General features: G+C 41.3%; 2 protein-coding genes and 1 long non-coding RNA gene across 7 annotated transcripts in view; 1 reads left to right on the top strand and 2 right to left on the bottom strand.

Moving 5' to 3' along the window:
* The window catches only part of LOC119481208 (serine/threonine-protein kinase pim-1-like), a 1,020,488-nt gene that overhangs the window by 177,546 nt on the left and 828,454 nt on the right, over positions 1-14,488 (bottom strand). The gene's annotated exons all lie outside the window — the stretch shown is intronic.
* pcxb (pyruvate carboxylase b) overlaps positions 1-14,488 on the top strand; it is a 370,637-nt gene that overhangs the window by 65,505 nt on the left and 290,644 nt on the right. For all 3 annotated transcript variants that reach the window (XM_037757903.1, XM_037757905.1, XM_037757904.1), the window contains exon 10: positions 11,371-11,489. In XM_037757903.1, coding sequence (XP_037613831.1) covers positions 11,371-11,489 — 119 coding nt within the window. The remainder of the gene's footprint in view (positions 1-11,370; positions 11,490-14,488) is intronic.
* LOC119481225 lies at positions 200-14,002 on the bottom strand. Its single transcript, XR_005205138.1, has 3 exons — positions 13,862-14,002; positions 12,442-12,446; positions 200-215 (listed from the first exon to the last, which is right to left on the bottom strand). It is a non-coding gene; the product is annotated as an uncharacterized LOC119481225 (long non-coding RNA).

Genomic DNA, 14,488 nt, shown 5'->3' with positions numbered 1-14,488 from the left:
GTGTTTAAATGTATTTTGGGTAGGGCTGTCAAAGTAACGCGATAATAACGCATTGACAAAAATGAGTTTTAACGCCACTAATTTCTTTAACGCATTAACGACAGTTGCGATATTTAGGTTGTAGCGAGCTCAGTTTTTAAAGCTAGAGGGAAGTTACTGGTATCATATGAAACTAGAGAAACCCTAAAGAATCCATTAGTACCAACCATGTCATACTAGCTTGTCGCTAGCTCCAAACTTAGGCTAAATTTTGGCGAGGAAAAACTGTCATGGACATTTTCAAAGGGGTCCCTTGACCTCTGACCTCCAGATATGTGAATATAAATGGTTCTATGGGTACCAACGAGTCTCCCCTTTACAGACATGCCCTCTTTATGATAATCACATGCAGTTTGGGGGCAAGTCATAGTCAAGTCAGCACACTGACACACTGACAGCTGTTATTACCTGTTGGGCTGGTATGATTTGACTATACAGTATGTTTTTTATGCTAAATGCAGTACCTTTGAGGGTTTCTGGACAATATCTGTTATTGTTTTGTGTTGTTAATTGATTTCCAATAATAAATATATACATACATTTGCATAAGGCAGCATATTTGCCCACTCCCTATGTTGAGTAAAGGGAAAGAGTATTAAATACTTGACAAATCTCCCTTTAAGGTACATTTTGAACAGATGAAAAATGTGCGATTAATTTGAGATTAATTACGATTATTTATGGACGATCATGCGATTAATCGCAATAAATATTTGAATAGATTGACAGCACCAATTTTGGGTGATCGGATTGCAGTCAGATAGTGCTTGACCACATGAAAGTACAGATGTAAATGCACCCAAAACGCACTGAGGACACATTGTGACCACATTGAACACAAGTGTAAATGCAATTGCATTTTCATTCCACATACAACAACTAAGGAAACGGAAATACATTATGCTAGGGGTGTCCTGAGTAACATTTATTGGGCTCTGGAGCCTCAGTAGTAATGACCGGCAGGGCTCAACCTGCAGCACGCTCTCACCGCTCCTCCGATCACGGCGGTCCAGTGACCGAGATCACCGCCACCGCTCTGTCTGCGCTCAGCGTCTCCTCCCCTCATCCCTCTCTGTGTGTGCGAGGGTGCTTTAAAGTCACGTTTGTGGAATCTCACCCCCCAAATCGACGACGTTGCTCGGCTGCAAGCCCATGTGTAGTGCAGCATCCGGAGGCTTCCTCTCAGTGCTTTCAGACAGAGCGATCGGATCTCAGTGTGGACACTGGAGACACATATTAATTAATACCAGGTGTAAATGTAATCAGGACAAATCATGCCCAGATACAATCTGGATACATTTTAATGCCAGGTGTAAAGGACATCAATGGCCCCACAAGTATTATAAAACCTGTGTGTGTATATAACGACTAAAGCTTTGATTATGTGTTCAAAACAATTAGGTTACAGAATAATCTAAACCCCTCCGCTGGGTCTTAATGTCACTCTGCAGTAAACAGCAGACAAAAACACACAAAAGCGCGCACACACTCTAATGCGACCACCAGACATAGCCATTTAACAGGTCAGTACCATCGATTGTGCGATTGATTTGTTTTGTTCCCTCTGCTGCGTGATGCACATCACACCTAAAGCTGGGGAGCGTGTACCACATTACTCCGAATGCCCCCAGACATTTCGTGACCCGGCATGCACTGCTTTCTGGCGGGTGGATGTGGGGCATAGAGGGAGAGGGCAGGGGGACTAATCGGAAGGCTTTCTGTGTGGTGTGCAGCGAATCACCAATATCGTTTTTTTCCCTCACAGGATTTGCATGTAGTGACAGCAATCTGGCAGCAGCAACCTTGAGAGTAAATCATTTTTGCTTTTTTAGACGGGAAGCGTAGTGCGAGTGCCGACCTGGTGACCGCTGAGAGTGTTTGGGTAGTATTTGGGCAGAATTTGTCTATTTTCCAAGCAATTGAAAATCTCTGAAAGAAAATCTTGAAAGCCTCTCTTTTTCTTCTCTCAATGACTAATGAAAGACCGTTGCGTATGTAGTTACTTGTTTCTGTACTTTGAGTTCAGCCACTAAAATGACTGTTATGCTTAGCTCATCTGCTAGGATTCTGTGTGTGTCCTTGCAGCGTAGGAACTGCAGTAAGGCATATAAATACAAATGAGGCTCCACAGAATAAAAACATTTCGGCAGTCTCAGACTCATGCAAACTTCATCAGAGCTAACATGACCCATGGTAAGAACAAAAAAACTGCCTAAGAAATAGAAGTACAGTATGTAGTTCACCTGTGCACACCAAAACTACACTTCTTGGGGAATGGAGGATTTTGGGCTTTAAAGTAGTATTTTTATGACGCATAAAAAGGACGACACGCTATGTTATATTATGAAACAAGTGTGGTCGAACACCTGATGTGTCATCATTCTGCACCATTAACATAGCAATGGACTTAACGTGGCAGTCAGTCAAGACACATCAAGGCTAATCACAAATTGCTGACTCAAAGGCGCCGTGGCTCCAGAAGCCTGTGTTGCTGTGTTGCTACACTTAACAAGAGTCAGTGCAACTTAAATCCCAAACATCACTAGGCTTAGGCAAAAGAAAATTAAGATTAGACAATGTGCAGTGGCAGCAGAAAACATGGCTACGCACACACAAAAATACTCATGCAAACAAAAGGACGGTAGGAGCACTCCTCCAAACTGCCATGTTAAATCTTTTCGGGGTTTTACAGAAGACGATTGTAAAGTAGCCCTCAGCAATGAACGTACTGCACGTACACTTGAAAACTCAAATGCACTCTTGTTTCTATACTTTTACTCTAATATATTACGTGTGGAAATTGTGTTTTCCCCAAGTACTGCTAATATTACAATAAAGTAAACATGACTAGAATATTAAATCAGATTTTGGTAGAAACGATGTAGAAAAGACTAAAAGTGAGATTCAACTAAAAACTAGGCCTGCCAAATTTAACCCGATACCTCGTTAACGCAAATTCATTTTAACGGCACTCATTTATTTAACGCATTAACGCAACTTGTGATTTGTAGGTTGTAGCGATCCAGTTTTAAAGCTAGAGCATCATCTGAAACTAGAAAACCTAAGGAATCCATTGGTACCAACCATACTAGCTTGTCGAGAAGGAGGCTAAATAACGTTCCAAACTTATGCTAAATTTTGGCAAAGGAAAACTGTCCTGCCCATTTTCAAAGGTGTCCCTTGACCTCTGACCTCAAGATATGTGAATGAAAATGGGTTCTATGGATACCCATGAGTCTCCCCTTTACAGACATGCCCACTTCATGATAATCACATTCAGTTTGGGGCAAGTCATAGTCAAGTCAGCACACTGACACACTGACTGTTTGCCATGTTCTGATTTGAGCATATTGTTTTATGTTAAATGCAGTACCTGTGAGGGTTTCTGGACAATATTTGTCATTGTTTAGTGTTGTTAATTGATTTCCAATAATAATTATATACATACATTTGCATAAAGCAGCATATTTTCCCACTCCCATGTTGATAAGAGTATTAAATACTTGTTAAATCTCCCTTTAAGGTACATTTTGAACAGATACACAAATGTGTGATTAATTTGCAATTAACTATGGACAATGCAATTATTCGTGAATAACTATTTTAATCAATTGACAGCCCTAGTATAAAGGCCTTTACATACCAGGGGCGTTTTGTTCATGCAATTAATTTGCAGGTTAATATATTTTTGGAACTGTTGTTTTTGTCATGAATGCTTTCATGCAGAACGTGAATATTACGCAGCAAAAAACAACCTTTTTTTTTTAATAAGAGGATTTTTCTGAGCTAATGCATCGCAAATAAAAGCAACAACCAGTCAAATTGTGCAGAACGGGTTGAGTTGCGCTTATATTTCTGAAACAATAGGAGGCTCTGCAGAGTCAAACTTTATCACTCCTTTCAAGGTTGACAAAGGCAGTGCAGACCTTTCACAATAAAAGCCTTAGAGATATAATATTCGCAGGCGAGTATTTCGCTATTTCGGGTCGTTTATTCGTCACATCCCCAGTATGTAAAGGCCTTTTAGATATGAAAGAAAATATCAAGTTGCTGGGTGCAAAGAGAGTACAAAGACAGGCCTTCTATTATGGTCTACAGTAAGGCAACATCCTGTTGTGCTTCCAGAAAAGCTGAAATTCCTTGCCCTGCTGGTTTCCACTGCATTTTCTTGTAGACTGAATGGCATTAGAGTTTTTTGCATTGAATTAAGGCCACAAACATTCCATTCAACCTCATATCAGGGACACTCTTTTGTACGTTCCACCTCAGAGGTGCTCCGACTGTGTAGGCCGCTGGGATGAACTGAAGCTACTGAGTCATCTTGAGACTCGTGATAATTATCCTCCTGGAAATAATTATTTGACAAGTATGTGGCCGTGAAGGATGCAGTGGTCAGCAGCAGCAGCAGCAGCAGCAGCAGCAGCAGCATTTCTGGCCCGAATATATTCCAAGAAAGCACTCCTCCACATCATCTCACCGCGCCTACCTTCCTATTTTGAAGGGCCGTAAGTTGTGACCTTGCCGTCAGCAACAGCAGAGACTACTATAGGATTTATAAGATCAAGCAAAATTCTTCTTTTTTTTCACCCCGGTTTCTGGTGATTCCTCCCGCAGCCTAACCTTGTACAGACAGGAGTGAAATCTGTTGTGGTCTTGTGTGCAGTCAAATAGTTTGTCCCAAGATGCTTATACTTTACGTGGACTGCTGCTGTACTGACCTGTTTGCTCCACACCTTTTTACATCAACAAATTCTCCTCTTTAGACATCAACAATGTTTTTTAGCCTTGAGGATTACAGGCGGCTTGCACACACTCACAGTTGCCGAAGTGCAATCTGGGTCTCTATGCCGTCTCTACTTTACTCCATCTTGTTGATGAAAAATGTCCTCCGACATTTTACTACTATTGCTAAAGGCCCTGACACACCAAGTTTGGGGCCGTCGGTGAGCGTCTGTCGGCCTAGTTTTTGCGGTGTGTCCCGCACCGTTGGCTCTAGTTTGCCTGTGTCGGAGTTTTTTCGGCCGATTCAGCATGTTGAATCGGCGGCGGAGCCCGTCAGTGAGAGAAATCACTCTGATTGGCTGTTCAGATTAAACAAATCACTGCACAAGAAGAGAAATGGAAGTGAGGAAAGGAGTAAAGTCAATAGGGCACACACAAGAGGCTCATTTTTCATCTTATCTGATCATTCCAATACACAAATATTTTCACAACATGTCCATCTGGAATGAAGCCAAGTGGTGAGTGAGAGTGGTGTGAAAGTAGTCCTCAAATGCCACTTTATTTCATGTACGTATCATAACAACGGCTGGTGTATCTGCCGTCCTCGGTCTTCCGGTTTCTCTTTTTGAATGACGGATACAGACTACCGCAACCTGCTGGTGTGGAGAGTTATTTCCTCTCACGCAGGCGCAGAACGTTCATGAAAACTAGCCGTCAGATGTAGTCTTTGCGGTGTGTTCAAATGCAACTTGTCGGCGACGTGAGGCGATGCAACAGCCGGCCTTCATCGCAGCTAGTTCTCTGATGTCGGTTTGGTGCCTCAACTCTTTGAGTAATGTTTGGCACAGTGAGGCGCTGTGGAGCAAGGGGAAAAAAACTGTCAAGAGTCATCGTTGAGTTTGAATTTTGACATCCTGTAACAACATTGCAAATGATTTCAAGCTGAAGTGCTTGTAGAGAGTGACAGTCCCTCCATCATTGAATCTCTCTGCTATTCTTCCCCCATCTAATCCTCTCTTTCACTCCCTACGTCTCTTTGTCCTCGCTCTCTACACTCCCAGCGAACACTGATACCTTGTGTCTGTCCTCATTTGATCCATCCATCAATCTTTCTTTAACTCCCTCCCTCCCTCCATCCATCGATACTCTACCCATTTTTTCTCCCACTACTCTTGAACTGTTCTTAATGCACTTTGTTTCGCTCTCTCGCTCTCTCTGTGCCGCACAGTACCAGCTATCTGTCTCTGTCACTTCCTATTCAAAGCCGTACACCAGCGTACATTCATCAGCGCTGGGATCGTTTAAGCACTAACACACACACACACTGCGGTGAGCTGCAGTGTGAATGCACATTATGCTTTTTAAAAAAATACTGCAGTATAGTAGGATGTGTGTGCGTGTGCGGGACCCCGTGTGACCTCTCCTTGTGCTAATACAGCCCATTGACTTGTCTGTCAGACCTCATAAAACAGTGACCACTCAATCTGTTCCACTGGCTGCTACTTCACTCACTGACTCAGTGTGTGTGAGCGAGAGTGTGAGCGCAATACGGAGTGACACATATTGTGTGTGTGTGAATTTTGTGTGTGCTTAAAGTCTATGGAGCTGTGTGTGCATTCATGTCCTTGTATGTATGTGTGTGTGTTTGGAGGCTGGGGTGCGTCTTCTGCTGTGGTATTGGCTTTCGCTGTTTATCAATGAGGCCTTGAGTACTCGCTGCATGTATTTGTCATCACAGGCTGTATAAGAAATGCACATACACACACACAAGCATTATGAAGCATCTGGCTGCACATGGAGAAGGTTAAAGAGAAAGGTGACTCAGGCTAAAGATTAGCATTTTGTGTGTGCACATAAAACAGTAGCCTAGCTGTACGCATATATATGGGGTGTACTGTGTGTGCTTTTGTGTATAGTATGCAAGCAAGTAGACATATATACTGTATAGTGTATATAGTACACATGCATATGGATTGTGTTTTCTGACTCCTGACTGTTTTCTCCTGAGCTCTCATCCCTGTACGTCTATCTTTGTGAGGACACTCATTAACATAATGCATTCCCTCGCCCCTTACCCTAACCTCAACCATCACAACTAAATGCCTAACAGAACATCTCCTCAAAACAACTGGATTTATTCATTATTTCTCGCCAATAACTAAATTTTAGAAGATTACATTTGAGCACATCATGTTAACGTTATAATTTACCTTCGCCCAATCGCCTCATTTTTACGGAATAGATCATAATGCATCATAATTGCACCTTCCGTGTTGAAATCGGCCGGAGGAGAGCAGGTTAACGTTAGCTTTTCGCAGCCGGTGAGCAGCGCGGTCCTGCACAAAGCAGGCTAACAGCTCACGTTAACCAGCTCTCGTCATGCTGATTTCAACACGGATTTGTTGTGCGCAATGTATAGCATTATGAGGGAAAAAATCACGTCCATCGTGAGTTTACTGCATCTCAATCACATTTTCTATCATCCCCGGGACAACTGGACATAGTTGACGGTGCCTATTGTACCTGCGGTACTGTAGAAAAACGAGTACCGTCACGTTTTTACGAATTTTTGCATCGACTTGGTAGCGAAGTATCAGTTCTTGTGACAGCCCTAACCCTAACCTAAACCTAATTCTAACCCAAACCTTAAAGCCAAGTCCGAACCCTCAAACAGACCTTTGAAGAAGTGAGGACCGGCCAAAATGTCCTCACTTTACAAAAATGTCCTCTATCTGAAGGTCTAAAACTGAAATTGGTCCTCAGAGAGATAGATGAACAAGTACACACAAACACAAACACACACACACTGGCATCATAATTGTTGAACTTCGCCAGACTTTATTTCATGTAAACTATTAGAACAACACTACAAAGCTCTTTAGCCTGTACATGTGCTTGTATGTGCCCTCCCATGTTCAAATATGTATGTTTGTGTGTGTGTTTGGGCTCATACAGTTTAGTTTATTGACGTTTGTATGTGCGTTAGAGAGAGTGTGTGTGTGTGTGTGTGTGTGTGTGTGTGTGTTTGTGTGATCCCTCTAATGAGTCTCTCTGGTAAAACCTGTGGGGAGCTCCAGATGCCATAAATGGGACTAATCTCTCTCTGCAGAGAAAACTCCGCTGAGTGAGTGTCTCTGAATATTTTCACACAGATGATGTTTCTACAAGGTTACAGCGAATATTAATACACGTGTTGCACGTGGGTGTGTGTGTACTCTGCTCCCGATCTGTGTCTAATTTCCTCTCGAGATGAGTTTTCTTTACAACAAACTTAATTATACCAGCTATGGGCTTAATAAGAGGCTGACAAGCTCCGAGCAGGTGTTGTTTTACTCAGGTGAAACATTTGTTTACTTACCTGTGTATTATGCATAATGGATTCTTCATTGTAACTGCATCTCCGAAACATTTTTTTGAGATTTCTGCGTTTGTTTAGTTGCCAAATTGTAATTGCTGCAGTTTTAGCTTAGGGCCATCTTCGTCTCTGCGATCCATCCCTCTCTCTTCCTCTGCCCATTTGATTGTCTTGACATTTATGCTCGCCAAATGTTGGAAATGAAAGCAACGCTGAAGGCTGGTTTAACAATTAAAGACTAAACATGCATTTTTCTGTTTGAAGACTGGAGCGCTTTAAATCATTCACTTCCTCCCGGTTTATTCGCCCAGGCTGATTTCCACAAAATGCTCAACACTAAAGAGGGAGGAAAGAAACCCCGAAACACATAAATGTCTGTTCATCAACTAGTTTTAGATGGATGTTTTCAGATGTAGGTGGTGCTGTTGCCTTTTCTTGGGTCGCTCACATCTGTGCCTTCTGGGAAAATGAGATTTTCTGTTTTGCAGCTTGTGTTTTGGACACTTGATTGCTCGCAGCCCTCTAATTTCATTCTGATGTTTGGATGTTGTTTTTCTTCGAATGTTTCCTTCACTTAAAACGGGGTACATTTCATATTACGGCAAAGCCTTGATTATAGGGATAATCAGCGATGTGGCTGGATCTGATCTGAGGATCTTGAGCTGCTCTGATTGGTTAAATTGGGGGAAATGGTTGCAACACCAATCAGATTGCTTTGCTCAAATCATCTGTGTAATTTGTGTAAACTTGCCTCATCTCAAAATTATAATGATAATAATGATACATTTTATTTATATAGCGTTTATATAGCAATTACACTCCGCTTGCAGCTCCCATTGGGCAAAATTAAACTGGAGCGGAGACGAGCCAAAGTGGAGTTTTGACGGAAGGCGTCGGTGTTGGTCTACGAACATGCTAATTTTCCCTCACAATTATCATGTTTTACTCTGAATGGTATGTTCAGAGAAACACAGAACAGCACATTCAGGATGATCCAATCTTACCAAAGCAAACTAATTACACTAAATGTTTATTTATTGAAATAACTGTTATATGCAGGTGCTGCATCAGATTTTAGATTGAGTCAAATTCCACTAAAACAACACTTCTATTTGGGGGGAAAAAGGGTGGAAAAATATCTAAAACTACCACTGTAACAGCCGTATAATTAAAAGTTAAATTGGACATTAAAATCTAAATGGAAATGTCCAGTCATCGGAACATGATGAACATGTATAATTAAAACTGCAAGGAATATACTGAGTTGGAAGGAAACGGTGTCTTAGGAGGTGATCAGAGAGATCGGCTTATGCTTTGTTATTGTCTGGTAAATGAAGAATAAGTAATAAAACCAGCTTTTAAATTGTTTAAAAAGGTATAAAGAGCAGTACATTGCATTTTAAATGGTACATTTGCACACCGTGGTGCTGATTAAAATGAGAACATCCCTGTTTCAAAAAGAGAAATTCATCTTTTGGCAGACTAAATGGAAGTCCCACATCAAGGATTGAGTGTTGTTACAAACTGAAAAACATAAATAAATGCATTGACTGTGAATGTGCTTTCAGTATAAGCGTTTTGCTTTGGCAGGTATGAGCATGCAAGTTCACCTTGTGTGCTTTGATCCACATTTTTCTTTTTTTTATATATGTAAGCACATTATTTCTGCACAGCGTCATTCTGTTTCTTCATGTTTACCAGCCGTGACAGCGACGCTGGAATTGTTTTCACCTTGTGAGTCTGTGTGTGAGTCATCATGGCATAATGTGGTCCTGGGGACACCTACTGTAGCGGGAACTACCACAGAAAGAGGCTTTGAGTACTTTGCCAGGTGTTTTATTACCAAACACGATAGGGAAGCTGGTATTGTTTTCACCTTGTGAGTCCGTCTGTCTGTGGACAGATTTTTGTGACACTGATAGCGTCGCAACCGTGCAAGATGCAGTCATGAAACTTTACAGGTGTGTAGAGACCAAAATGAAGGCCGAGTTCGAAGATGGGTGGAGTCCAAGCAAGGGTACTAGACTTAAGTGTGTAGGAAGTGAGGAATGGGCCATTGGTCGCATGATTTTACGCCTCTGGCCCGATTTGGCGTAGCAGCCGTATCGCAAGATGTTTCTAGAATAATTTTACCGTTTTGCTATTTCTCTCCACGCTATATATGATATATACAGCCCTGTCTCCAAAAAAATGACCTTCCCATACAACAAAACTGCAGTGTGAATTACGGTTCGAGGGAAACCTATTTTGTCACGGACTACGTTTGTTTTTGTAATGATAGTCCGCAGAAGTCGACATAGGAAGGAGGTCAGGGTGGATGGGTCAAACAAACACAGGGCTTTCACCCCGGAAAACACTTATTTTAATTACGTCCATAGCTTAAGAACATAACAAACATATAGTCATTTTAAGCCAAACCAAGATGTTTTTTTTACGAAACCTAACCAAGTAGTCTTGTTGCCTAAACCTAAAGAATTTTTTTTGCAATATACAAGTTAACCACGTGTTTAAAACTGTGACCCTAATCCGGGAGAAAATGCAGTTCAGTTGTATGTGAACCTAATTTTGTGGGAGACTTGCACTTTAATCTGTTTGCTAAGGGTTAAGACTGCGGTTTGCTGGACCTTTGAGTTTTGATTAATCTGTCATGCAGTTTGACAATCCATTCACAAGAAATATTTCCTCCTTATGTTGATTAAATAAAAGTTCCTACAAACCTAATTTTTACACAAATTAGTTGTGTATTAATCTTTCAGGAGAGGGGGTTGTATATAATACATGTGACACATACAGTATAGTCCTATGTCCTTTGTTGTTGTTGTTGTAAATATAAGGCTGGGTCTTTAGAGGACATGTTACTGTCCCTGCTCTGATAACACCGACAAGACACAGTCCTGTATATTTCTTGTACCTGACACTGATTGCGATTCTGATTGCAGTTTGAAAATGGGCTTTTATGACGATGAGCTTTCAATAAATCGCCCTTGATTAATGATCTAATTATCACAATGCAGGAAAATGATGATAAATGTCCTCCTCCTTCTATAGAAATAAAACACGAGGCTTATTTTTCCCTCATTTTATGTAGTCACACTTGCACGGAGAGAGGACCGTTCTTTGTTCTTTCGGTTTCACGGCTCATTAAGATGAGCGAGTGCTCCTTCTTGAGTGTTTACACAACTAACATCATTACTTGGATAATTCAGAGCTGTAAAACTGCTTTCTCGTCATGTTTTTTTTTTTTTCTGCTGCAGGTGGGCTACGAGAACGCAGGGACCGTGGAGTTCCTGGTCGACAGACAAGGCAAACACTACTTCATCGAGGTCAACTCTCGACTGCAGGTTGAGCACACGGTCACCGAAGAGATCACTGAGTAAGTAGCAGATGTTTGCGTGTGCGGATGGGTTTAGGCAGGTGGGCAGCTGGATGGTTGCGACGGTTGGCACTTTGTGTGCGCGTTTGTTTGGTATCATCTGTCCCCAGACAGGTGTGCAGCTTCAAGGTTAGATGGTTCCCACTCTGAAAAGTTGCTGAAGTAGACTGTGAAGGTTGGAGGTCGAGAAGAGTGGGGGCGGTTTTAAAGTGTGCCAGACAGAGGCAAAAAAAAAGGAAAGAAATCTGGATAAATGCACAGGGTGAGGAGGGAGGGGAAAGAAGGGATTCATAGTATAAAGGGATGGATGTAGGAGAGGGAGATTGAGAAAGAGAGGAGAGCCAGAACAGGTGGAATCAGTGAAGAGAAAAGCTGCAAGATGAGGTCAGAGAGAGGGCGAGAGACAATGGGAATCAAGGAGAGAGGTGAGAAAGAGAGAGAGAGGATAGTGAGAGATATAAATAGCATTCCGCTTCACTGATGACCTGTGAGATTCACTCGGCTGAAACATCCCAGATGGGTCCCAAACTAATACACACACACAAGACATAAACACAAAACAAATCACACAGGTACAAGTATAAAGGCCCCTCAGTCACACCCAGACACATAAATCTGTGTTCAGCGCTGATGTGTGTACACACATGAAACCACAATTACGCTAATTCAGATTGGATTTCCCGCATAATTAGCTCAATTAATGAATTAAGCTGACAGACTAACAAATCAGTGCAACTAATAGGAAGTTATGGGCAGGCGGGGGGAGATTTGCACGGGAACAAAATGATTTCACCTGTTCCCATGGCAACCGAACATGACTGACAACTTTGTTAGTTCTCATCGTCTTGTCTCTCGTTTGGCTTCTTTCATCTTTCTTCTGTCTTCTCTTTTTCTTTTTATGCAAAGAATGTCTTTATCCATCTTGCTATATTTGCACTGCACCACAGTGAACTAAATCTACTCTGGGTGTGTTGGGAGAAACTCATCAGTAAACATTGAAGTCCTGGCGATCATTAAGTCAGACTACCACCCCTCTCGACAAAAAGTCGATTTTGTTTTCCCAAACCATTCATTTGTGCTATTTTGATTAAAACCGTGTCCACTTTTAAGTATATCCCGTCAGTTAAGGTCTTGAATATCTATTCTTGCCTTAAAACTGCGGGGAATGTGACTTGATGGTGATGATCTGAATGACAAATGTGGCAGCAATAACATTTATCATCAATAATTTAGGTCTTTTATTCATTTATTTTTCTTTGTAGGGCTGTAGTTTTTCTGATTTTAAAGAAGGATGTACATCTTCTTCTTTAAAAACTTGTGCGTTCATCCTCTCGCTACGTGCTTGGTCCTGACTCAGAGGTGGCAGTGGTACCTCAGTGTGCCCAGAGTTGAGCTCAGTTAAGGAAACATGTTATTAACTAAATTGATTAAAGCCCCTTGACACTCTTCGTGCACCCACACAGGTCACTTTTACTTTGGCTGATTAGACATCTTCCAAGGTCTGTGTGGGCATGTATAGACCCTCTCTGCCTCTCCCTGCTTTGTTTCTCCCGTTATGGAAGGTCATATTTCACCTTTATGATTCCATAAAGAGTCAATGAAGCACTTCAGCAAATTCCCAGCATAGCTCCACCCAACTTATAAGCGTCTTCAATAACTGAAAACACCTGTGTGTGGGCGTGCAGGGGCGGCGAGTTTAAGTTCCAGTCTGGAGTTTACTTGTAAACTTGCTTCTCACGAAAACACACTGCAACATCGGCCTAAGAAATATTCAATTTTCTTCCTCAAAACAAGTTGATTTTTAAAAAGTAATATATAATATGTTGAACATCTGCATGGTTTACATCTATGTTTACATCAGCTAGTTAGTCGTCGTCTTCTTACCTCCCTTTGCTATGCATTGTTAGTGTCTTGGCGTGGAACCATTTGCGTCATTTGTGTTGCGTCAACATTAACAGCATCAACATTAGTGTCGAAATACAATCAAAATAGGGGCCTGCTCAGAAAAACATTGCCCCTTAGTGCCATTAGTGATCAAAAACGCCACAGGGTGACTTGAAGACTGAAGGTGAAAGTGGCATTTCATTAGAGGTGGGGGAAATAATCTATGCAGCATAGTATCGAGATATTTGGCATTGCAATATTGTATCGATACACGAATGTCAAGTGTCGATCTTTTATTATTAGGTCTGTCAAACACGATAATAACGATCAACACAATTTTGTTTTAACGCCACTAATTTCTTTAACGGGCTCAGTTTTAAAGCGAAGGTCAGAGTGAAGGTACTGGTATCATATGAAACTAGAAAACCTAAAGAATCCATTGGTACCAACCATGTCATACTAGCTTGTGAGGAAGGAGGTTAAGTAACGCTCTGAACTCGCGCTAAATTTTCGCGAGGAAAAACTGGCACGTTCAAAGGGGTCCCTTGACCTCTGACCTCAAGATATGTGAATGAAAATGGGTTCTATGGGTACCCACGAGTCTCCCCTTTACAGACATGCCCACTTTATGATAATCACATGCAGTTTGGGGCAAGTCATAGTCAAGTCAGCACACTGACACACTGACAGCTGTTGTTGCCTGTTGGGCTGCAGTTTGTCATGTTATGGTTTAAGCATATTGTTTTATGATAAATGCAGTACAAAATATTTATCATTGTTTTTTGTTGTTAATTGATTTCCAATAATAAATATATACATACATTTGCATAAAGCAGCATATTTGTCCACTCCCATGTTAATTTTTCATCTCTAATTTTTAATTTTTTCATTTTGAACAGATAAAAAAAAAATTGCGATTAATCATGGACAATCATGCGATTAATCGCAATTAAATATTTTAATCATTTGACAGCCCTATTTATTATATAAACTATCAACATCTTAACAATTTTATTATTATTCTTTTTTTCTGAGGTTATAGTGGGCTCAGTCTTATGGCGTTTCCGCTCAGCTTTCACATTAGTAAATTTGTTCCTTACCCGAGTACACTTGCG

The sequence above is a fragment of the Sebastes umbrosus genome, chromosome 22 (assembly GCF_015220745.1).
Source record: "Sebastes umbrosus isolate fSebUmb1 chromosome 22, fSebUmb1.pri, whole genome shotgun sequence".
Classification (NCBI taxonomy): Eukaryota; Metazoa; Chordata; class Actinopteri; order Perciformes; family Sebastidae; genus Sebastes; species Sebastes umbrosus.
The sequence above is the reverse complement of the archived record's forward strand: the minus strand, read 5'-3'. Positions and strand labels throughout refer to the sequence as shown.